General features: G+C 38.9%; 1 protein-coding gene across 1 annotated transcript; it reads right to left on the bottom strand.

Moving 5' to 3' along the window:
- Positions 1–11,099: 11,099 nt before the first annotated feature.
- On the bottom strand, positions 11,100–26,949 carry LOC311306070 (SUN domain-containing protein 1-like). Its single transcript, XM_084434253.1, has 6 exons — positions 26,832–26,949; positions 23,229–23,291; positions 14,365–14,480; positions 14,074–14,241; positions 13,141–13,233; positions 11,100–11,459 (listed from the first exon to the last, which is right to left on the bottom strand). The coding sequence occupies exons 3-6, from the start codon at positions 14,422–14,424 to the stop codon at positions 11,343–11,345; spliced, it is 438 nt and encodes a 145-aa protein (XP_084290379.1). The 5' UTR covers positions 14,425–14,480; positions 23,229–23,291; positions 26,832–26,949; the 3' UTR covers positions 11,100–11,342.
- Between the last annotated feature and the right edge of the window lie 232 nt (positions 26,950–27,181).

Raw genomic sequence — 27,181 nt, 5'->3', positions numbered from 1 at the left:
TCTCCACAGAACATAATATATTCATTTTATTTTATTTTTCGTGTTCGCATTTATGAGGAAGAAACAATGTGGACGTGACCGCTCTGAAAGCGGCAGCTGCGGCACTACAATTAAAACTTCACAGAGATCTCAAACAGGCATTTAAAACACCAAATATTAAGAATGGGCATATCAAGCAAAATAATATTCGATGATTGATCGAAAATTGTATCTCTCCCCCCCACATGCTCACCGGCAACGCTCCGACATTTAATTTCTCTGTAGGCTACTGTAGGCTAATATGCCTGTGTGTTATAGCCCGCAGTCATTAAAAAACGATTTAGTTTCATATTCATGTTTAAATAAAATAATATATATTTTTTTAAATTTCATGTTGATTATATGAAAAATGAAAAGCATGAATAAGATAAGATGATCCCGAAAATATCGGAAGACAAATGGAGTGGACAGACATGATTTTGACCACTTCATTAAGTTTGTTTTTGTAGAAAGTCTGTCTATAAAGTGAATTTCGTTATGTATTAATTGTATCTTAATTTTAATCAATGTTTCATCGACCAATTTCCTGTATTTAATAAATAAGAGGTAGGCTAAATAAGGCAATATAATCAGGACACGGAGTCGCCGGCGCGTGAACTGGAGCTGGTCTCTTAAATGAACCGAAACTCAGCGTATAAGCTACTTGCCTCACAGAACTGAGACATATATATATATATAGGCCTATATATAAAAAGCATGAAATGTACACTTTTAAACAAAACAATTCAAAACGAAAGAAAACGGACTGTTCTCTGCTTATGTAATGAAATGTGTAATGAAAATTATTGGATATTGAATGTGAAAAGGAACTGGTTCTTCCATAACACTGCACTTCAGATGTGTGAATTACCCACACCTGGAGTAATTTATATAGTTCTATTTTATAGCGTTTATCTGTTCAAAAAAAGATGTACTATGCAAATTGTAAAATGTTCTATTACAGAAAAGATAAAAAAAAAAATATTTGTGTGTGCTGTAAAGTGGTTAGAAAAAATGAAATCGGAATCGGCTAAAATCAGAATCGGCAGGTCAAACTTAATGAAAAATCGGAATCGGCCCAGAAAATTGTAATCGGTGCATCTCTAGCTGTTTTTGTCAATTTTAAGTTTTAATTTAAAATGTTTGCGATTTTAATATAACTACACGGCTAAATATTTTACCACTTGCTTATAAATCTATATAGAAGTAGTGCATTGAATAATACATTGTTTAAATTGTGCTTAAAAGTGAATTACGTCTATTAAAGAGTATGTGTGTACAAAGAGAATCGCAATGCTGACAAAACTTTTTTTAAATAAAAGTATTTGATAACTTCTGGATTTGAAATAAAAATAGTGAGTATGTGTTTGTGGTCCAGCCGTGGATCAGTTACGCACTGCAAACGCAGCACATGTGAAAGCACTATAGCGTGTGCTGCTCCTGCACCGCATACACACTGTGCACACGGAGTATGTGTGAAACGGCCGTCAGACTTAACTTTGTTTGTTGTCGTTTACGCTAACTCACCGCAGCTGCATCTTGTAATAATGCCGCGAGTGGGGCTTGAGGAAGTGACGTCACCTGCGTCTGCGCAGTGTGACCTGATGCAGCCCCTGAAGTGAGACACGGGAAACAGAAATACTGCAAAATAATAATTATATAATCAGTGCTTGAAGTGGGGGGGAAAAGGTGCCGGTATTCTCTTGCATTGGCAAGTAATCATGACATTTGAGATTTCTACAGTGAAAAACAAAACTTGGAGATAGCTGGTACAACAACAATTTATTGATATTTATGAACAACATAAATGTAAAGTCACAAAAATACATTTATGGTGAGATTATTACATTTTATTTAATTAAATGCATTTATAGTGAGGTTATTATATTTTCATGTCATATTCTGTGTTAATTTTGACCATGAACCATGCGCTGTCACTTTAATTCAGCGCGTGCAGCACAGCGAAAATAGACTTGGTGCAGAAATGATTGTTGCACGGCTGTATACGTACCGCTCCTGGAACGCATTGCCGGACCGCCTCGTGCAGTGTGAAAGCTCTAACCTGTTAATATGGGTGCAGAAAAAAATAAGCACTGTATACACGCATTGGAAACGGAGTATATGTGAAATGGGCGTGACACTGACGCTTTTTTTTTGTCAGTGGTAGAGAAGACGCAAGAAAAAGTGCAAGTACGCTTTGGAGTAAAATGCAGAAGTGCCGGTACTGCGTACCGGTGAGTACCGCCCCACTTTGAGCACTGATTATAATGCGATTAAACGAGACGAAATAACGTCATAACATTTTGTCTCGTCTTGTTTTGGTCAACGAAAATTGTTAACCACATTTAGTCTCGTTTTTTTTGTCAACAATATTAGCATTATACATTTAATTATAGTTATCACATGACCAGCATTTACGTTGCGTCTCGTTTTCGTCACGTGGTTCGTTGACGACGATATTTAGTCATCATTTTCGTTGACGAAAGAAACACTAGTAATCAGATATTGGATTTGACTCAAAACACAATGTGATTCATAATTCCTTCCAATAAACCTTATCTTTCTATAGTAAAATAGTATGTTCAACAATATGAATTGGAAATGCTGGAGAGATGAATTGATTAAGTTGAACAAAGTTCATGAATCAAACGACTCAGCTGATCAGAGTTCGTGAATCAATGATCAATGAATGATTCAGTTTAAAGAGTTGTTCAAACTTCTCTCGATCAGTTAAAGTACAAAAAACAAAGTCTCTCCATTTCAGAAGTAAAAACAATCAATCAATTCCACAAATCAAAGTCCTTTGAGTCCAAAGAACAAAATAAAATTGTAATTATCCTACCAGTTGATGGTTTCAAATTACGGTTCACAGGGGAAACAGGTCCATGGGCACTGGTCTGCTAGCCATTTGTGCATATTTAATTGCATTCAATAGGCAGATGATTCACCTCCACAGGATTATTTATGGCACAAAACAGGATACACTTGCCGATCACGTTCACATAGGGAAAAAACAGAGAACAAGAAAATGCAGCCTTGGAAAACACAAGGCAAACGTACAATAATTCATTTCTGTCTCAACATTTCAGTAACAAATGATATACATGCGCAGCTCAAATGACACATTAATCCAACTTTTCGCAGTTATTTAACACATAGACACTCATAAATCACTCATTGTCTCAACTCATGATACAATGATCATTATTACACGTGATAGCTTTAGCCCACGGCTAACTAGTTCAGCTCGCCCTGTGACTGCGGCCTACACTCAGCTCATATCAGATCATTTCTGAAATGGACATATCTGTCATAAGATAACATATGATAAAAAAATGTCACTCACCAAAACGAGATTGCATCACATATTCAATTAAAGAAGATTATTCAATAAAGATTATCACTCTGGGATACACTAAATCTTTACTCCGATTTCCACTTCACCTTTCTCTCTCAACACTCACGACAACACTCCAGGTTGATGCATCCAAAGTTTCCAAATGCACACAATCACAGTTTCCGATAGATTATGATTATCATTTAATACAAAGAGTTTCTGGAGAAATGCTCCGTGCTGTTGTCTCATCTGATCTGTGCGGCGGCGTCGGCGCGAACAGTGGGCGGGCCTTAAGAATATGCCGCTACTGTTGTTGGCTCTCAGGGGCGTCAGTCACTGCAGCACAATCAGTGATTGGATGATTCGCGTGTTATTTCCCAGTGGTGGCAACCAGTGCATCAAAAAAAAAAAAAAAAAAAAAAAAAAACATATAATGAAATAGGCCTATTACATTTGTACAGAACAGAGCGACAAGACTGAATTTAAACTGTTATAGAAGAGCTAATATACTAAGAATGCACTTGTGAAGGATAGTATCTCTGCTTTATTTTATAATAAATATTTCTGTGTCTAGAGTTCCTAATGTCCTGTACTCTCAACTTTTGTATAGTAGTACTAGTCATAATTTTTACACCAGGCATGCATAAAAAGGGGTGTTTTTTATTTATTTCCTGTTTCGAAAACCACTGCAAAACAACGGACTGTAATGTATAGAGGAATGAAAATATGGAGTGATTTACCATTGATTACACATTTTTACAAGAAAAATTAATAAAAAAAAAATATTTAGACACTTCTATTTATGAGAGCATAAAAATAATCCATGGGTGACAATGATTTGAATTTTGTATTTATTTATTTATTTATTTTTGTTAGTTCCTATCATAATTTTGACATTTGGGCGTTATTGTTTAGCTATTGACCTATGTTTTCAAATTTCCTGTGGTGTTTTTGTGTCGATCGGACTAATGGTTTCGAAGATAATCGCAAGTTTTTTAAGTGCTAAATGACAATGATACACAAACTACAAGGCGAAACCTGGCATGTTTGTTATCGTTGGACTCGGGAAGGATTCAGATTTTCAATATCTCTTTCCGTTCACAAGTTATAATTGTTTTAGTAAAAGTGGCCCTGGTGCCATCAAACATTTTGGTTTCCCTTAGCGACCGTGAATTTAAATTAATAAAAAAAAATTATGATTATTGATAATCACTGTCCAGAGAATATTTCTGCACTGGTTTGGTTCCGATCGGGCCAAAAACCTAGGAGTAGTTCATCAGCCATATCACCCTGTAGCCCAAGACTGGTTGCCCACTGAAGCTAAGCAGGGCTGAGCCTGGTTAGTACCTGGATGGGAGACCTCCTAGGAAAACCAGGTTGCTGCTGGAAGAGGTGTTAGTGAGGCCAGCAGGGGGTGCTCACCCTGTGGTCTGTGTGGGTCCTAATGCCCCAGTGTAGTGACGGGGACACTATACTGCCAAAAGAGCACCGTCCTTCGGATGAGACGTTAAACCGCGGTCCTGACTCTCTGTGGTCATTAAAAATCCCAGGATGTCCTTCGAAAAAGAGTAGGGGTGTAACCCCGGCATCCTGGCCAAATTTGCCCCTTGGCCTCTGTCCATCATGGCCTCCTAATCATCCCCATATACTGATTGGCTTCATCACTGTCTCCTCTCCACCAGTAAGCTGGAGTGTGGTGGGCGTTCTGGCGCAATATGGCTGCCGTCGCATCATCCAAGTGGATGCTGCACATTGGTGGTGGTTGAGGAGATTCCCCCCTTCTATGTAAAGCGCTTTGAGGTCTCAGAAAAAGCGCTATATAAATGTAACAAATTATTATTAATTATTATTATAGTTCGCAAAAGTAGGTTTTTCGAAAAACCTCAATTTACTCAAAATTGGCGCCTGACGGGAGAGCAAATCCGAGGCATGCATCTTGTCCGCCTCGAGCCAAGGATTCCAGCGATATAAGACACTTGAGCCTACGCCTCACGGTTGATGAGTTATGAGCCGTTTCGTACTTTTGACCGCTGTAGCGCCCCCGTCAGGCCGATCGGGGCGGGCCTTGGTGACGCTGTAGGCGGTGTGAGTACTATCAGCCCCCAAAGTTTCAAGTCTCTATGACTTACGGTTTGGTCTGCCCGATCAGTTTTATGTCTGAATGTTGCATCATGGGAAAATTAACAATAACAATAGAGTTTCAGCACTTCGTGCTTGAACCCCTAATAATGACAATAATGTTCATTCTGGCTGAACTGTCCCTTTAGGAAACTCAGGATAAGACAATAAACACACTCTCTGCTGCCTCTTGATGGACTGGAGCGGATCTGCGTCTCGCATGCATCTAACCAGGAACAGTCCTAGATCGATTATAAATATTATCAAAACTTTCATGCCTTGCATGATCGGAAGTAACTTAGGCCTAACTGTAATTACAGTGAGGAAAATAAGTATTTGAACACCCTGCTATTTTGCAAGTTCTCCCACTTAGAAATCATGGAGGGGTCTGAAATTGTCATCGTAGGTGCATGTCCACTGTGAGAGACATAATCTAAAAAAAAAAAATCCAGAAATCACAATGTATGATTTTTTTAACTATTTATTTGTATGATACAGCTGCAAGTAAGTATTTGAAAACCTGAGAAAATCAATGTTAATATTTGGTACAGTAGCCTTTGTTTGCAATTACAGAGGTCAAACGATTCCTGTAGTTTTTCACCAGGTTTGCACACACTGCAGGAGGGATTTTGGCCCACTCCTCCACACAGATCTTCTCTAGATCAGTCAGGTTTCTGGACTGTTGCTGAGAAACACGGAGTTTGAGCTCCCTCCAAAGATTCTCTATTGGGTTTAGGTCTGGAGACTGGCTAGGCCACGCCAGAACCTTGATATGCTTCTTACAGAGCCACTCCTTGGTTATCCTGGCTGTGTGCTTCGGGTCATTGTCATGTTGGAAGACCCAGCCTCGACACATCTTCAATGCTCTAACTGAGGGAAGGAGGTTGTTCCCCAAAATCTCGCAATACATGGCCCCGGTCATCCTCTCCTTAATACAGTGCAGTCGCCCTGTCCCATGTGCAGAAAAACACCCCCAAAGCATGATGCTACCACCCCCATGCTTCACAGTAGGGATGGTGTTCTTGGGATGGTACTCATCATTCTTCTTCCTCCAAACACGTTTAGTGGAATTATGACCAAAAAGTTATATTTTGGTCTCATCTGACCACATGACTTTCTCCCATGACTCCTCTGGATCATCCAAATGGTCATTGGCAAACTTAAGACGGGCCTTGACATGTGCTGGTTTAAGCAGGGGAACCTTCCGTGCCATGCATGATTTCAAACCATGACGTCTTAGTGTATTACCAACAGTAACCTTGGAAACGGTGGTCCCAGCTCTTTTCAGGTCATTGACCAGCTCCTCCCGTTTAGTTCTGGGCTGATTTCTCACCTTTCTTAGGATCATTGAGACCCCACGAGGTGAGATCTTGCATGGAGCCCCAGTCCGAGGGAGATTGACAGTCATGTTTAGCTTCTTCCATTTTCTAATGATTGCTCCAACAGTGGACCTTTTTTCACCAAGCTGCTTGGCAATTTCCCCGTAGCCCTTTCCAGCCTTGTGGAGGTGTACAATTTTGTCTCTAGTGTCTTTGGACAGCTCTTTGGTCTTGGCCATGTTAGTAGTTGGATTATTACTGATTGTATGGGGTGGACAGGTGTCTTTATGCAGCTAACAACCTCAAACAGGTGCATCTAATTTAGGATAATAAATTAAGTGGAGGTGGACATTTTAAAGGCAGACTAACAGGTCTTTGAGGGTCAGAATTCTAGCTGATAAACAGGTGTTCAAATACTTATTTGCAGCTGTATCAAACAAATAAAGTTAAAAAATCATATATTGTAATTTCTGGATTTTTTTTTTTTGATTATGTCTCTCACAGTGGACATGCACCTACGATGACAATTTCAGACCCCTCTATGATTTCCAAGTGGGAGAACTTGCAAAATAGCAGGGTGTTCAAATACTTATTTTCCTCACTGTAAATTAATGCCTGATTCAATTCCATGAAATTCTGTATAGACATCTATAGGCTATAAAACAATATATTTAACATAAAAAATGTACATCTTATGTTAAAATGTTATGTAACCTTCTCCCTTTAAATACTTTGGTCAGTTCAAAAATAATTTTTGCAATTTTATATTATTTATTTGAAAGAATTAAAAGAGCAGATTCATGTTGTATTGTTCAACTGGTCGAGGTTGATATGGGATTTAGAAAATAATTAGTACTAAGTAATGGAATAGGATACTTTAGAGAGAGAGAGTAATTAGTAGTAGTAGGCTAAATTACACTGTTGAAGATGTAATTAGTAGTAATTAAATTCTTTTTTTAGACAAATGTACCCAACACTATGCATACATTTTGTTAGGAGATTAATGTTTTAAATATAACAGTTTTAATGTAGAAATATTAAATGATTGAAAAAATAAATAATTAAATAATAGGCTTCTTTTTAAATATGAAACTAAAACCAGGGAACATTTATTTCCACTATCTCAGTTTAATATTCAGTGAGGGGAAGGGGTGTTTGGGAAACAGTCAGTATTTCATTTGATGCCAGTAGTGTGAATGTTTGTGTTTGAACTATCTGAGCAGCTCCAGATGCAGCAGAGTTATAACTGTGGTGACATCATATGGAGAATGCGTCTGTAGTGGATTTTTCCCCTAAAACCCGACTATCTAGCGTCTACAAATCGACACTTAATAACCTTTATACTCCAGCTCTTTGCGTCTTCAGTCGACAACTGGCCGAGTCTCTTACCCTAACTTACTTGCTTCCCTAAACTGACCTGCTGCGCAGCAGAAATGAACAGACAGACTTTCAGCAAATGTCCTCTAAATGCTTTAATAACGGCCGTGAGAGTCTTCGAGCAGTTCTCAGAGAACTCTCCCAAGAAGAATCAAGGCCGGAGGATCTCAGACAAATTCCATTGAGACATCCCACCGTAAAACACATATACAACAGTATAGTATATGTTTACTATATATAGTATATAATTTCATAGTATAGAGGTATAATGTACATAATTTCCCCACTATTTGATTGGTTCTTCATATGCAAACCCTTATGTTACTAGGTAAAGAAAACTCTGATCTTGTGGTGACTTCATCTGTTAATCACAAGATTCTAACAGACTGTCTAGTTTCATTTCCCAAAACTGTGTTATTTTTACATACATACGCACATAGTCAAAGACACAAGTTTTCCATTGGTTTCGTACAGTACATCCTGTTCCATTGTTAGATGTTAAATAAGGTTAGATGTTAGAAACATGGTTAGTTTAACATACAGTTTAAAATTTCCACGACACGTCATAGCAACTCTAAACGACAACTCTGACTCTGGTCTACTGTTGGTGTGTTAGGAGTAAATCGATTGAAAGACTTGAGACTTTCTGCAGATATTGAATTCTTTTAGCATTCGGTGTCCATAATGGCGCTGTTTAGCAGTATTTTTAGTCAATTGTTTGGGTGTTTTGCTCACTTTTTGCACAGAAGGGAGAAACCTCAGAGAGCACAGCAGTATGCAGCCCAAGAATTAGCGGCTGGATGTAGAGAGGCTGGAGAAAAGAAAAGGAAGGTGAGAAAACAGAGGAAACAGAAGGTCACAGGGCCAACACCACTTCTTGTGGAGGTCAAACCTCTGCATTCCACAGTCAGATCTTCCTTCTTAAAGCCAATAGAGGGAGAACTCTCAAAGCTTCCAAGTGTCTCCGGACACCTCGCTCTGCCAGGCACTCGCCTCAAACCCCTGCCGCCAGTGACAAAACCAGCCGTGCATCCTGAACCAGTTCCAGCACCTGAGGATGTGTTATCCCTGCCATCTTCTCCGCTTCAAGTGGATCTTCCCAAACCGTCGGCGGCTCCTTTATGTCCAGATGAAGTTGTTTCCTTCCGACGCTCTTCATCCCAGATGCATCCATTGGCGGTTCCTCCACGTCCCACTCCAGCACCTGATGAACTGTTTTCCATCCGACGCTCTTCATCCCAAATGCGTCCTCCCAAAGGACTTCCTCCGAGCCCCACTCCTGCACCTGATGAAGTTGTTGCTCTGCGACGTCCTCCCACCCGGAAACCTCAGCCGTTCACTTCCCCGTTTGAGCCACTTCCCCAAGTCATGCTGGTTGACATCGAGGATGAGGAGGATGAGGAGGATGAGTATGTGGAGTACAGAGGGAAGACCATCAGTGAACTCAAGACTGAACGCTCCCAAACTCCGGAGGCTGAAATGAGACCAAGAAAGATGTTTGCTTGGTTGGAGAAGGACAGCGAGGTGCAGGAGGAAGCGTGGGCGAGCGAAGTGGAGGAGATCCAGGGATTTGAGGAAGAGGAAGGTGACCCCAGGGAAATGGGAGACTCCAAGGCCATGCAAGGCCATTCGGATGAGGCGTCTCAGATCGATGAGCAGATGAGGAGGCTCTTCTGTGTAGCCTCTCCTGACGGCCCCAAGACTGAGACCCAGCACAAGGTGAACGTCCAGAAAACGTCCAAAAGGAAAGTGCCACTTTTTCTGTTCACCTGGGCAGAGGAGAAGGCCAAGAAACAGGAGGAGAAGAAGAAAATCAAAGAGAAGGAGCGAAGAGAAAACGAGTTGCTGCTTGAGCGCTACACGAACGATCCGAGACTCAAGCACTTGAGGATCAACAAGCACAACATCAACTACAACTCCTAATGCAGATCATCGTCCCTCCTCACCTTTAACCTGTGTAAATAAACAAGTTTGCAAACTAAAAGTTGAAAGATCCATGACTCCTCCTGACTATGAAAACATAAAACACGTGTAATATGAAGTGAATCAATTTGAACTAATTAGAAAAAAAGAAAAAAAATCAAGTAATCAAGTAAACCATAGTTGCTTCAATCCAGTTAATCTCCATCTTGAAATAATATCAAATGTATTCTTATATTTACTTCATAAAAGTCAGTAAAAAAAAGATTTCACTGCAAAAAGCCACAACATAAAGATGGACATCTTTACAATTATTCTAAAAGGCCTTTTACTTGCTTATAAAAAAAGACAACAGAAGGCATTTAGCAGATTGTATTCAACAGGTTTTTCAGCAGTTGATCATGCTGACGATTCAGAGGCCTTCAGATATTCTGATATCAAATATGATGCAATAGACTTTATAGGGTTAACTATACAAATTACATTAATAAACTATATTTTTTTGCCAGCATTTTGGGAATAAATTTAGTGGAGGATGAAGCGAGTTGAAGGACGATTTTAAGGTTTCATTTTTGACGTGGAACATCATATTAGAAAGTCTCAGTCTAGTGCATAACTCTTAATGCATGTCTACTGTTTAGAGCACTCGACCTTTTTAAACTAAAGATTGGTTAAAAATAATACAGATGCTAGATATAATTTATCATAACTAATTATTAATTTTGTTGATCAGACGGCAGTGAAGTTTGCCACAAAGCAGAAAGACTTACTTTATCAGCACTAAGTAGGCTGTTCTCTATTTTTCCTCTGTCAAAAAATACTGCACCACCTTATCCACAATAATAAATGCAAAAAAATACATTTCTCTAGCCATTTTTAAATAGGGCACATATCAGCTGGCAAAAAACAAATGAAAATAAAAAGCACAAAATTGAAGAACTTATCAAGTCTAAAATACATTCTTCACTGTTTTGTTTGTAGAATTTTGTGGTGAATTCTATCAGATAATAATAATGAAAAAAGCATAACCCTGATGACTGACAAAATTGGAAACAGTGTGATGCATCAGAATGAGACGAGTGCAAGTGCTGAGTCTGACCTTGAGGCCTAACAGGACATGTACCAGCATGCAATCGTATATTAACTGTAGCTCTATGGCACATTATTTGTTTCTTAAGAGTGACTATTCCTCTTTTTTCCAGTGCATGAGTGACAAATTGTCAGGAGTTCATAATGTTCCAAGTGCTTGCAAGTCATTCATCAACAAGCTTCCCATGCACCCGGAAACGGTACACACAAGTGTATTCAGGATGACCCCAGTTAGACAGCACTCTCATCTCAATGATCTGAAAAGCTCTCGTCACCTCCTCCTTGAAGACAGAGATACAGAATTACAAGTTTAGGCAAGAGTCATCAAAATCCAATAAAGATTACAAATAAACACTGTCTCAACACCAGAGGTGGCTAAACTAAAGATTCAAGAATATGAGGGTGTGTGAATAAAAAAATGAAAATGTGCATGGATAAATCCTTTATAATAAATAGAATTGATTGATTTCATGGTGACTTAGAGGAATAGTTCACCTCCTCCAAAAATGGTCCCATAATTTACTCGCCCTCAAGTCATTCTAGGCGTTTATGAATTTCTTCTTTCAGCCGAACACAATCGTCATATTAAATAATATCCTGGCTCTTCCCAGTTTTGTAATGGCCGTATGGATTAATTTTATGATGGATGGATGCGCTTTTTGGAACTCCAAAAACTCTGGCGCCATTCAATGCCATTACAAAGCTGGGAAGAGCCAGGATATTTTTTAATATAACTCCGATTGCGTTTGGCTGAATGAAGAAAGTCATATACACCTAGGATGGCTGAGGGCGAGTAAATTGTGGGATATTTAAATTTTTGGGTAAACGAATCCTTTAACACTAGAAGTGCCAGAATTCCATAACTACTAGAACTGCCGCAAGCGGTCATTTTGACCGCTAGATTCAAAACTCTATATCTTTAATGATAAATACCCAATTGAGAGATTAATGCATTTATTGTATTAGGATGTCTTTTAAAAACAAAACAACATCAAACTGTACATTTAAACAAGTTTAATTATACATTTATAAATAAATAATATCCGTAGATGTCCTGAACAAAATGACGGAGTAGCCTATGTTTTCATGTTTCCACTGTTTGATCACGCCCGCCGACACACACACACACACACACACACACACACACACACACACACACACACACACACCATATTCCAGCATTGCAATCTTGACATTGCAGCCTGTTCATTATAGCCATAATAAAATATAATAATAAAATAGTCAACCTAACATATAAAAATTCCACTGCTCTGTTTGTCAGTACAATTCGTACCATTTTGCGCATGTGAAGAGAATGATTTTTTCGGTCGATATTGGAACGTGAGTGAACTACAAAGCCTATAATAAAGAATAGTTTACCATCCAAATACATCGCAAATGTTGAAACATTTTGATTCTAATTAGAGAGTTACGTGAGCCCAACGCCGCTTACTTTCACTTTCGCTTATAAAGTATTTCATTTTGGCTTGTTTATAGTTTTTTTTTTTCATTCTTGTTCTGTTCTGAATATCATGACATTTAAATGATTTGTTGTTGAATATGTTTAGTGTATTTTTTACCACATTTTATTGTTGTGTATATTGGTATAGCCTATAATAATACCGCAAAATTCAGTGCGGTCAATATGACCGTCTATGGCCGAAATAGGTAAATATGTTCATTTGTTTTTTTGCCTTATGTGTAATTTATATGAAAAAACATTTTAAATGAAAATACAGACACTTTTAGGAAAAGTCAGGTACCAGCAGGATTGTATTTATTTTTTCAACAAAGTTATTGCAGATATAAAATTCAAAACAGTCAAAATGACCGCCATGGCAGTTCTAGTGTTAAAGCATCCTTCTCCATGACAGTCCATCAGCCATTCAGTTACGCCTTGATTTAATATTTATGCAGTGACAGGCTGATAAATGACTGAAATAACAAAATCACAATACTTACAGAGACCAAGAAGGTCTGAAGAGCATCTCCATCTTCTTCATAGACAAACTGTCCAAGCAACTGCCCCTCTTCCTGCTGCTCGTCATCAAGACCCTTTAACAGAACAGAGACTTCTTTTTTTTTTACTGACCCCAAGATAAGTCATCCTTTGCCTAATATGTAGAAAGTTAGTCAGTGCTGGGTAGTAACTGATTATATGTAACCTGGATTACGTAATCAGATTCCAAAATTTAAACACTTGTAATTATGTAAGAATAGTTACTTTTTTATTGAATTCATTACTTAACGTAATCATTGATTCTTCCTAATTTTTATATAGTTTAATCTAGATCAGCCACTAGTCAGGCTAGGCGACTATAAATTCATGGTAAATTGAGAGCACAGCATAAAATATCATTTTTTTAGTTAGTGAAAAAACACATTATATTCAAATCAGTGTTATAAACAAGTCAGGTCAAAAGTAATCAAAAATAGTCAGATTACACTATAAAAATTGTAGTTAGTGATGTAATCTATTACATGACACATTTTAGGTAATGTAATTTGTATTCAGTAATGGACTTCAATTTGTAATCTACCCAGCACTGTAGACAATTGAAAACCAGGAAACTTTATAAAATAAAATAAAAAGGTTGACTTCTAGGTTTGGGAAACTATGGATATTAATAACATTTCTACAGTGGATATACACTACTGGTCAATTCAATCAAATAAATGCAGCCTTGCTGAACGAAAGATACTTTCAAAAACAAAAATCAATTATTCCAAACAAATGACTGATAGTGTATATTCTAGTTTCACTCTACAATATATTATTTGCTAGAAATTGCAAAAAAAAAAATTTTTTTTAAACAAATCTTATTCATTAATATATTCATTGGAGAGATGTAGAAACCCTGATATTATTTGAACTATTATATTATGTGTCCTTACATATACATTGAAGTCTCGTGGGGCACTGCTAATGTTGCCGGTGGGCGACAGGGATTTGGGCGTATGATCCAGAGAAAAGGCTGTAGGCACAATCTTCATGGACAAGCCGATCTCCAGATAACCATATGAACCTTTAAATGCACAGCAGTTCCCAGGATGCACGTCTGGCTGTAGGGACAAATGGATGAAGAGAAACAGTGATAAAGACAGAAGAGAAAGAGACCATTGGAAATCAAAGCTTGACTTTACAAATTAATACACATGAAATGAGAGTTTTCAAAGGTTTCAGACCTGTATGACTACACGTGGTGACTGAGAGAAGTACCACAGCGGGAGGCCAAACAGACTCATCAGTGCCGTTTTGGTGTTGAAGGACTCTGAGCAACGAGTGCTTATGATGCTGCCGCCTACAGACACAAAGGAATGCAGATCTTGTCATATTTAGGCTAGTATCATGCATTAGACGTTTGCCCAACAGTCTGTGGGTGTGACGTCTGAGGCAAAGGCACACAAAATGGGAAACACTTTCGAAGTAAACACGAGATTCAAAGTCGTCATTTGATTGGTTGAATTCTACAGGATTTGAAGGAGACGTGTATCGCGCATCCGCCTGAAAACAAAGTCGTTGTGACGCCAAACCCCCTCATGGAATAAAAAAAGTTGTGTTCACAGCTGTGACAATGAGCGCTTATCAGGAGCAACTAAATCATTGGTTCTCAAAGTGTGGGGGTGCACAGATACTGCGGCAGAAAAAAGATCAGCAGAAAAAAGAAAACCAGCCATTGCAGAGTGAATAGCGGTTAGCGCTCTGCATTTATAAAGCGGCATCGAACGGCAATCACACCGAATCGTTGTTCAGACCGTTGACTTGTCACCTTTGGAACAAGCCCAACATAGAAGTTGCTCGCCATAAAAAAGCACCTCTTCAGAGGACCGAATCACAAGCTGCTATTGTGAACACGCCACTCCGCTGCTGTGTGTGTGTTCTGGTGAGAAGAAAAACTGTTATATATATATTGGCTCTTTTATATTATTGTTCATCCAAAGCATCACTAAATATTTAAATGTTACGTTCTGATCTATCATTCTCTTACTGTTACATGATTCAGTGACATTGTCAAGTGTATTTTAACTGTGAGGTGCCCACACTTGAAAAGGACCAGACTTGGGATTTCACTCAGAATAATATTTATTTTGATCAGTTGATGTAGCAATGTAGTAGGATCAGATGTAACAGGTGAAAAACCTTTAAATAAATAAAAGAAAAAAGAAAAACAAACATTTTAAATCAACAGGTATTTTCCTAACACAGGAAAGGTCAAATGCATTTTTACAGGCAACACAGCTTGGTCTTTTACTCTGCATTTTACAAGCAACACTATACCAATCTAAGCATTTGGTCTTATCAGTTTATCAGTATCTCTTTAAACCATGCAGTAATAATTACTTTCAGACTTCACCTGTAACATTAACCCTCTGGGGACCAAGGTGTTTTTGGGGCCCTTGAGATGTTCTGACATGCTCTGACATTTGTGCTTTTATCAGTTATTTATAAACATGTTAATGGCAAAGGTGTAAATTCACTCTATATAGCACAAACAGGCCTACCATAATATGCGAGCAACATGTATGTAGATGTTTGTATTTTTAAGAGAATAATGGTTATTTAAAAAAAAAAACAAGAAAGTTGCTGAAATAAGACCACAAAACTCATACAAAATATGTGCCCACAAGACTTTTGACTAATGGATGTTGTCTCTTCGAGTTCTGGCTTCAAAATTATGTGAAAATAGTCTTGCTTTATCCTTCACAAAAAAAAATACATTGATTTAAATGGTGTAAAACAGGTTTTGCTTGGAAAGCCAATATGCGAGGGGGCGACTTATATTGACCATTTAAGATTTTGCTTACATCTATCTTGTAAATATGTTTTGCTATTTTATTAAAAAGGTTACAATTACAACAATATTTCAAGTGTACTCTTTCTTTGTAAAAAAAAGAAGAAAGATTATAGGCCTACATTTTATCATATGTATTCATTAGTTTGAATATAGCCAACATTGGAACATCTAACATTTTAGGCTATGACTTTATTTTTGACAAAAATAGTATTTTATATATATATATATATATATCATATATCATATATTTGCACAATGCAGGGTCTGAACAGTAGCATGCTTTGTGTTAGATGCCAACATGGATATGTCATATATTATGTCAGGTCGGCTTTGTCTGGCAACCCACAATATTTGTCCAATCTTTGATTTTAGCATGTCCATCTCAACGTCTGTCAATGACGCTTCACGTTGTGTTGCTCTGGTGGGGTCCACTGGGATGGGTTGCAGAATTTTTATGTACGTTCCTTGTTGTACTTGTATTTCATCCTCCTTAGAATGTACTTCTATTCCAATGTAGCTGAAACTGTCATGTTCATCCCGTCCGACTTGAAAGGCAGCTTTCAATTGAGGAATGATATTTATGGAGAATGCATCTGTACCACCCCAAATAAAGTCATCCACATGTGACGCAGGAATCCCCATCACCTTGCAGGAATCATCCACCCAGTAAAACACTGCTGGATCTACCTTTGATACTGTAGCTCCCAATTGTTGCATGGTGTCTTTCACTCTATTGTACCAGAAGCATCTGTTAGGCCATAAACACATTTTTTTCAACTTCCATATGGTAACTTTGTTCTGCACTTCTTGTGGTGGGCGAATGTAAATATCTCTGGTTAACTCTTTAGCTTGTAAAAAGGCTGCTTTAATGTCCATGGAGTTAAGCTGCCATTTATTTTGACATATGACTGCCATGATCATTTTTAGAGACTCCGAGGCACATGTAGGTGAGTCTTTGGGAAGGTCTTGAGTGTTCATTTCTTCAAAGCCTCTGGCCACTAGTCTAGCCTTACGTACAACTCCAGCAGTTGTTTCTTTAAAGGGGTCATATAATGGTACATGCACTTTTACAAGTTGATTGTACTGAAATATGTGTTGGCAGTGCCTGTACACAACCATCATAAAATGATAAAAATCCATCCAGGGTTTTTTCTTATATGTTTTCCCCTCTCTCAAATCAAGCCGTTCGATTTTGTAACGTCACAAAATTAACGCCCCTACCACGATTGTTGATTGACAGCAGCGTTTCAACACAGACCCGCCCTCGCTCGTGAGCGAGCTGTCAATCATAGTCTGCACGGACCGGCGCGGTCATTGTTGATACGCTGGAGCACTGTCTATGAGCAGAATGGCGTCTAAGCGATTGTGGTGTTCTGTTCTTGGGTGAAATAACGAACACAGCAGTCATTTTGATGTTCCTAAATCCGAACCGCTGAAGACGTAGTGGCTGAGTTTGTTTTTCGAAGGGAATATTCCCCACGATCAACGTCAATGCTTTCATGTTTCATGTCTAAGAAGCTGTTCCTGCTGCACCTGCAGAAGAAGTGAGTGTAACATTTTATTAACCTTTATATTAATATTTATATTAATCTTTGCAAATCGCTTGCTGCACACTTCACGATGAATGCGGCTGTTTACACTCAGGGTACATTACGCCATGTTTTCTATGTAAAACGTTCTCAATATAATTCATAATCCCACGTTTATAATGAACAACGCGTTATGGTTATTGTGTTACAAAGGGTGTACGCACAGAACAGAGGGGCGGGGTGAGCAAATTATCATTATTTAAAGACACATGCACTTAAACGGCGTGCTGAAAACAGAGCTGTTTTTGACCACGTAAAATTAGTGTTTTCTTACAATACTAATGAGAATTTTTAATTAAAGTATATTACAAACTTTTAATTTAGACCCTAAAGAATCATATTAGCTTGTACAAAAATGGCATTATATGACCCCTTTAAGTGTGCACACCCACCTCATGGAGATACACTTCTGGCCTTCTTCATTCACTTCTTCAAATATGTTATTTCTCTTCCAGGTGCTGAGTATTTTTTGCAGGCATGAAGAGATCATCATGTACTATCAATATATCATCTTCATTGTAGTCAGTGCTCAACTTAGCATGTTCGGATGGAATCACCTGAACATTGTCCATTTGTCCTAGATTGACTGATGCAGTTGTGCCAGCAATTTCCTCAGACTCACTGTACTGCAAATTGTACCAGTTTTTGTGTTTGCCGGTTGCCTTTCCTGCTCGGATGCTTTTCCAGTATGGATTTGTCCACTTTGATTATCTGTGTATTGAACTATTTGATCTTTTTTTAGTCTTAGACCTTCACAGTTCGTGGATGAGCAGGTTTGTAGCGTGTGGGATTGATCAAGACTATCCCTTCCAGGTAGCACTGATGCAGAAGGTTCACTGACATCTTCAGCATTAAGAGGTTCATCGTTTTCTGGTGTCATTTCCTCATTTTCACTTTCAGTATCACTGAGATCTGCTGCTGGTGTTATTTGGGGATTTTCATCTGTTTTCATTTGTTCTCTTTGTCTCCTCCAGTTTTGTTTGTGGGTCATCCACCTTTCTTAGTCTGGACTGATGCGATCGAACATAGCTTCCACCATGCCTAACAAATACAACCACACTATCTTGGCCTATGACCACAACTGGACTTTTCCACTCATTCCAATCTACTAGCTTATAATACACTTTGTCCCCCGTTTCATATCTGTCATCAACGGGCCGCAGTTGCTTACGAAGGACTCTTCTAATTCTCTCTGAGCATTCGGCTTCTGTGAATGCTGTTCTCGTGATGCTGTTCCAGTGAAATGCTCTCAGACAGCAAGTGCAGTGAGTTTGCTTCTTTCTTCTCTGAGAAAATCAATAATATCAGAAAGGTGATCAGCACATCCTTGAGTTGCGCTGGGGTCAGACAGATCAAACCACCTGAGAAAGTAGTTACTATGTCTGATTTCAAAGAAATTGATGGCAAAATTTTGGAAGAAACCGTACAGCACCTTAAAACATCAACCTGCGCTCTTGACACACTTCCCACATCGTTTTTCAAAAGTGTGTTAAACAGTTTAGAAGCAGATCTTCTAGAAGTGGTAAATGCTTCACTTCTCTCTGGGAGTTTTCCAAACTCCCTAAAAACTGCAGTTGTCAAGCCCCTCCTGAAAAAGAGCAATCTGGATAAGACCATATTAAGCAACTATAGACCGATCTCAAATCTTCCTTTCATAGGTAAGATCATTGAAAAAGTTGTCTTCAATCAGCTGAACAAATTCTTATGCTCGAATGGACACTTTGACAATTTTCAATCTGGTTTCCGACCGCACCACAGCACAGAGACAGCGCTCATAAAGATAATAAACGATATTCGCTTAAATACTGATTCAGGCAAATTATCAGTGCTGGTACTACTCGACCTCAGTGCTGCATTTGACACTGTCGATCACAACATACTTCTGGACAGGCTGGAAAACTGGGTGGGGCTTTCTGGGATAGTCCTAAAATGGTTCAGGTCATACTTAGATGGGAGAGGTTATTATGTGAGTATAGGAGACCATAAGTCTGAGTGGACATCCATGACATGCGGAGTCCCTCAAGGCTCAATTCTTGCACCACTCCTGTTCAACCTGTATATGCTCCCAATGAGCCAAATAATGAGAAAGAACCAAATTGCTTACCACAGCTATGCAGACGACACACAGCTCTACTTAGCCCTATCGCCTAACGATTACAGCCCCATTGACTCCCTGTGCCAATGCATTGATGAAGTTAACAGTTGGATGTGTCAAAACTTTCTTCAGTTAAACAAAGACAAAACTGAAGTCATTGCGTTTGGAAACAAAGATAAAGTTCTCAAGGTGAACGCATACCTTCACTCTAGGGGTCAAACAACTAAACATCAAGTCAGGAATCTTGGTGTGACACTAGAGTCAGACCTTAGTTTCAGTAGTCATGTCAAAGCAATAACTAAATCAGCATACTATCATCTGAAAAATATAGCAAGAATAAGATGCTTTGTTTCCAGACAAGACTTAGAGAAACTTGTTCATGCTTTCATCACCAGCAGGGTGGATTATTGTAATGGACTCCTCACTGGCCTTCCCAAAAAGACCATAAGACAGTTGCAGCTCATACAGAACGCTGCCGCCAGGATTCTGAGCAGAACCAGAAAATATGAACATATCACACCAGTCCTCAGGTCTTTACACTGGCTCCCAGTTAAATTTAGGATTGATTTTAAAGTATTATTACTGGTATATAAATCATTCAATGGCCTAGGACCTCAATACATTGCAGATATGCTCACTGAATATAAACCCAACAGATCACTCAGATCATTAGGATCATATCAGCTTGAAATACCAAGGGTTCACTCTAAGCATGGCGAGTCCGCTTTTAGCTATTATGCCAGCCGCAGCTGGAACCAGCTTCCAGAGGAGATCAGATGTGCTCCTACTGTAGTCACATTCAAATCCAGACTCAAAACACATCTGTTTAACTATGCATTTACTGAATGAGCACTGTGCCAATGTTCGTCCGACTGTTTGTACTGTATTTTATTTTGTATTCTTCTAAACTGTTTTAATTATTCTTATTTCTTTTTATTATTTTAATTTCTTCTATGTAAAGCACTTTGAATTGCCATTGTGTATGAAATGTGCTATATAAATAAACTTGCCTTGCCTTGCCTTGCCTTCTCATTGCATGTAGTGTGGTGATTTGTTTAGCTATCCAACTACTCATACTTGAAGGGAAGATTTGGGTTCTGCCCAAACACTAACTGGTAGGGACTATAACCATGCACATTGTGGAGGAAGTTCTTTGCCATTAGTGCCCAATCTAGAGCGGTCTTCCAGTCACAGTTGTTGTCCCTCTTCAGTTTCATCAAAATTTCAGTTAGGGTCAGATTGTGCCTTTAAACAAGGCCATTGCTCCATGGACTGTGTCTGCTACATGTATCACAGTTTTTAACAATGTTCTTGAGAATTGTGTTGCTTTCATCATCATGATTATCTGAGCAGGCCAGTAATTTTTGCAGTTTCTATCAGCTGAAGCACGTCCAAATTGTCTCTGTAGTTTCAATAGGACTGTCTCTTTTTCTTTTGTTGTCATGTTTTGTCAGCAAGAATTTCATTTTGTGTCTTGTTCTCACTTGTCTCCTTTTCATCTGGATGAACGTCTTCTCTCAAATTCACACAGTAATGTCCTGAAGATGTTAGTTCAAGTTTAACAGGTTGTTTAAACATCGTTGCTTTGTCATGTGCAATGTCCAGAACTGCACTTGCTCTTTTCAATGAAGTCTTGCTTAAAGGAGAACTTGGTAACTTTTTTAACTTAATAAAACTGTCTAGAAATCATTTGGATGGTTAAACAACCTGTTCTGGTGATATTGGTGACTTTCCCCGCTCCCCCCCAGCGTTCCCAGGCGGAAAACCAACCTTGCAACTTGGGCACTACCGTCCCGGCAAGATAGAAATTGGAAGTCTCGTGAGAAGCGAGAACTAGAACGAGAACGAGCGCGAAACACAAATTGCTTTACGGCAATTCGACATAAACACAAACGCATGTATGATGTATTACCCATAGTTACCCACCTCGGTAGACATAGCTCCACGCAATACAGTTGGCTTGCTCTGATCAAAACAAACGCACATGAGCAGCGGTAGAGAGGGGGAGGAGGCCGCCGCAAGTGAGTTTTTTACGACTGTGTTGTGAAATATACGCCCCCAAAACAGCTGTAGGGGGAGGTCGTGGGGAAAACATGCGACAACAAAAGGGAAAATCAGCGAAGAAGTGACTAGAGTTCGCTAGAGTTACCGAGTTCTCCTTTAAAAGCATTGGTATTTCTGCAGGAACAACTTCTGTCTCTATTTTGCATCTGGTATGTCCTATCCTTGCTTGAATAGTAACGTTCCTTGTGGAATAAACAACCTTGCCATCACCAAATCTGAAAGGTCTTGCACTTTGTTTGTCATCTATTTTCAGTAACTCACTCTCTGGCAGCCCACTTGTGTAATCCTCAAGCCATTTTTCTCCACACACAGTTCTTGTACAGGCTGTGTCAATCACAGCTGATCCTAAAGCCTCCACCATGAACATTTCTGTGTTAGACAAAGATTCATTTGAAAACAAAGTGATGTTACATTCTTCAACGTCATCTTTTAGTCCTTCATCTTTTGTCAGTCTTACATGTTCCTTTTTATTTGGAGAGTCCTTTGCCCAGTGATACGTGCTTTGGCAAATTGCACATTTCGATCTTCTTCCATATTTATCAAGGGGGGTTGTGCCTTGAGCTATGGTTTGGGGTTGTTGTGTAGTGTTTGACTTGTGTCCCCATTTTCCTGAGTATCTCGTGTAATAGGCAGTGTCACTATCTGTGTTTTGCAGTGCACTGCCGCCTTCTCGTGGTGAAGCAACGTTATCGCCCAAATTTCTTTTTAAGGCTGATTTCATATCAGTGAAAGAAACGCTAGAGCAAGCTGTAAGTGCTAACTGTTATCTTTTTTCTTTTTTTTTTGCAAGTTATGTTTTTGGTCTTTTTGTGCCTTTATTTGATAGGACAGTAGAGATTTTGACAGGAAAGCGTGGGGTGGAGGGAGAGGGGAAGGGGATCGGCAAAGGACCTCGAGCTGGGAATCGAACTTGGGTCGCCGGAGGCGCAGTTGCGCTATATGTCGGCGCGTTAACCATGGGGCTATTGGCGCCGACACTGTTTATCTTTAACAGTAAGTCCGGCAGTATCGAGTAGCTTAAAGGCTAGTACGGCGTCAGGAAGCACCATTTTGAACTTACGTAGCCTGTTGTATCGATGCTCAAACTTGACAATGTATTCCACCATAGAAACACAGCTCTCTCTGGTGATCCGGTCAAACTCTGTGTACTGCCGATCTTTTTCTTCTTTTAAAAACCAAAAAGTCTGCTATTTCGCTATGAGTGTTTGCATTCTAGTGTCATCATTCAAATCCTCAGCGGAAATTTCCACAGCCCTGTCCCTTGCTCTGCCGTTAGTGACAAAGTAACTGCCGAGGCTTGTTTTGTTTTTTCACCAGATTTTTAAAAAAAGGTTTAAAGGGGGGCGCGACCAAAAAAAGTTTGAGAACCACTGAACTAAACACTGGATTTTCAAAAGTATGCACCATTGTTGCAGTAAACTTGCACAATGTTCTTGAATGAATTTCACACTGATCTGTTATTGACTACATTGACTTAAACAACAAAATAGCCGAGGGCTTGCTTACCTTCGCACGGACGTTCTCAAACGAGGCTGGACTCACAAGAGAGAAACAGATCAAGAACACATCCTATAAGAAATGAAACACAAATCAGACAAAACCCTCCTTTTATTCGGTTTAATGTTCAACTATTTTCTTTTAGAATTATGTGACTATCTGTAAAACACAGCATTGATTAGACTGTTGCATTAATGAACTGTAAATCTGTAAACCCGTATTCTTAAAGGTCCCATTGCATGAAAATTTCACTTTATGAGGTTTTTTAACCTTAATCTGAGTTTCCCTAGCCTGCCTATGGTCCCCCAGTGGCTAGACGTTTTGATGGGTGTAAACCAAGCCCTGGGTATTTTTGAGAAAATGAAAGCTCAGACGACCGGATCTAGAATATTCCCCTTATGTTGTCATAAGGGGAAAGGTTACCTCCCCTTTCTCTTCTTTGCCCGCAAAGAGAATTTGGCCCGCCCATGAGAAAATGAGCTGCGCGAGCCGAGCGCGATATTGGTTTTTCCACGAGAGACATCATGGCTTGCAAACGAGCAAAGCATGGCAGTTGCTCAGTGTTTGGATGTACAAATGACCACAAAGGTATTTTTTTAGTTCCTTCATCCGAGCCTCTGAAGAACCAGTGGGTTATGTGAATTTCTGATGTGTAATTGTTCAAGTTCAGACAGATAATCTTTCTCTCAAAGTCGTTCAATACTGTTTATGCATCAGTAAATCAAGCCAGTGACTAAACGATCAACTCCACGTCGTTTCTCTTAGGATGAAAATAATCTTACTTAAACTGTGATTAATATACAGAAAGCGATCAAAGAACAATCCCTTTCTAATCGCCCAAGCTGTCAATCACACAGCACAAGTTTATCTGGACACTTGCCAAAACTCGTGATGAAATCAATGACGCTGTTACACTGCACAACGAAGCTCTTACTGTACTTACCTCATGTTTGCATTGGTGAAATCATTAGTGCGAGTGCAGAAACTGCGTTGCAATGATAAGATCTTCATTCACGCAATCAACAGGCTGTCATCTGCTCAATGCTCATCACTGCAACCTTTTATGTGATGGGAATATCTAAATACTTAAACTTTTCACGATTCGTTAATCCCGATAGCTGTAATAGTAAAAGTTTTCGAGAGAGTTCCACAATATGCTAGATATTTCATATGCAAGCATGTCAGCCAATCACAGCAGTGGGCGTTTACACTGAAGTCTCACAGCAGACACGCCCTTTCAAACAGAGCGTTCAAATCAGAGGCTAAAATCAGGCTAGGAAATATGCTTTTTATTTCTAAATTATAATAAGTTTTGATCTAAAAAAAACATACTAACATTATAAGGGCACCCCAGGAAACATTCTAAAATAATAAAATAATCCATGCAATGGGACCTTTAAAGATTCTAAGAATCCTCTCAGAATACTCCTAATTTAGCTTAAAAACTTCTACGTAGGAGTCTTAGCTTAAGAGCGATTCGGGACCGATCTGAGAGCAACTCTGAGAAAGGAAAAGACAAAAACTTTCATCTTAGTGAGGAGGCGGGGCTGACCCCGTTGCTATGTATGACACAATCTTTTGAAGACTGTGATTGGTTGGTTGTCCAAGAAAAAAAAAAAAAAAAAAAAGCGCTTTTTAAGTATAGGGTCTACTCTCTCACACACATTATATCTATCTCATTTTTCTTTTTTTTTTCTTTTTACCATGCTGTTAATTTCCTACAAGGCATTTGATTGGCTTAGAATGAAACAATTGTTCCACTCTTTCCAATTACACTGATTGCTGTCTATTTAAGTGGTGGTTTGAATGTTGGTTTTAATGTAGTAAACATGGAATAAAAAACAAGGATGAGAAAGCCCAACTGGACAGAGGAACAGTGTTTACTGTTAGCCCAGTTAGTGGATGAACAAGACCATCCTTAAAGGAAAATTCGGGCCGGGTGTCACAGCACGGGGCAAGAAGCAGACGTGGGAGCTTATAGCGGTTAATAATAAATTATTAACGGTTCATTCCCCCTGATTGTGCGCACCAGGAAAGCCCAGTGGAAAGGAAATGAACTGTGGCTGGTTCTGAAAGTGCTGTAATTGTTTGTGTGATCACTCTGCTTACAGAATGTTGTGACAGACCCAAATCATCACTGCTGCATTGTTGCATTTTCCCAGTTGCCAAATATCTTAATGTATTGATTACTTTCATTTCTGGCGCTATGGCATTTCTGCGCTGTGTCTGAGATGTTAGCGTGTCTCTAATGAGATCTGTCACAAACATGATCCCTGCACGATCTAATCTATAGCGTCTTATTAACTCACTGTCATCCATTGTCTGCAACACATTTCTTCTCCCTCTTCGTCTTTCTGCCATTTTCTGTGCTACAGAAACTCTTAAGCCTCTTAAAAGTCCTCGTCTGTTCTCCTAACAATTTTGACCTTAAGACCTGTTTTTAAGGGTTAAGATGCTTTCTGAATTACTTTTTTCTTTACTACGTTTTTTTAATTTAATTTTAAGAGTAAACGCCTAGATTTCTAAGAATTTTGTCACTAGGAGCTACTCTTTGCATTAAGATTTTATGAATACAGGCCCAGGGCTATTTTTAAACATTTCACCATCCTAAGGCTTAGTGTTTATTACAGTTCCTAAGCAGTATGTCATCAAACTATTTTCGAGATCCTTCCTGCTCTCAAAACTTAAAGGGATAATTCACCCAAAAGTGAAAATTCTGTCATTAATTACTCACCTTCATGTAGTTCCAAACCCGTAAGAGTTTCGTTCATCTTCGGAACACAAATGAAGATATTTTTGATGAAATCTGAGAGCTTTCTGTCCCTCTGTTTACAGCTACGAAACTACTTTGCTACGCTATGCACTTTGATGCTTCAAAAAGTTCATAAAAGAGATCATAAAACTAATTCATATAAAGTGATCGTGTCTCTACAGAAAATTCAGACTAAACCGCTCAATTCATATGATGAACTGGTTGAATTTAGGCTTTTATTCACATAAACATTCATCAACTCACACATCAGTTGTGGTAAACGGAAGCTCAAGCATGTTCGCTTGACGTGTGAGAACCAATTAGATTCATTCTCGTGTTACGCACAACGTTTGAGCTTCAGAAAGAACCAATGAGGTTTGTCAAGCAGTTTCGGGTGAGCTGTTTGTTCATCAATGTTTATATGTGAATAAATAAAAGCATATAAAGCGATCGAGTCTCTTCAGAACATTTGGACTAAACTGCTCAATTCATATGGATTAGTTTTACGATCTCTGAACTTTTTGAAGTGTCAAAGTGTTTGTTGCGTAGACTACCAATGGAGGGACAGAAAGCTCTCAGTTTTCTTCAAAAAGATCTTCAATTGTGTTCTGAAGATGAACGAAAGGCTTACAGGTTTGAAACGACATGAGGGCGAGTAACTAACGACAGAATTTTCATTTTTGGGTGAACTAGCCTTTTAAGGCAAAGAGTCAAAATTCTCAAAAATGTTATCCTATGGCTTTTTGCTGTAACACAATTATCTAAATAATGGGTCCTCTGATAAAACCTCAAATAAACATCTAATTATTTATGAAAAATATTGTGATGCATCTGTTTTAGCTCTATTATTATGACAGTACCGTCTGAGGGTAGGAAAGCGGTCGAAGTCTGTCGTAACCCTCCTGTCCTGCTGTATCCCACAGTCCCAAGTTCACCGGCTTTCCATCGACCATCACATTGGCAGAATAATTATCAAACCTGAATGAAAGTTAATAGCATATACTTCAGAGACACTACAAATGTCATATCTGACATATTTCACACACATATCCCGACCCGTCCCGAACAATAAACACACTCTCTGCTGCCTCTTGATGGACTGGAGCGGATCTACGTCTCGCATGCATCTAACCAGGAACAGTCCTAGATCGATTATAAATATTATCAAAACTTTCATGCCTTGCATGATCAGAAGTAGGCCTAACTGTAA

The sequence above is a fragment of the Rutilus rutilus genome (assembly GCF_951802725.1).
Source record: "Rutilus rutilus genome assembly, chromosome: 16".
Taxonomy (NCBI): Eukaryota; Metazoa; Chordata; class Actinopteri; order Cypriniformes; family Leuciscidae; genus Rutilus; species Rutilus rutilus.
Note: the sequence above shows the minus strand (reverse complement) of the source record. Positions and strands in the feature narration are given on the sequence as shown.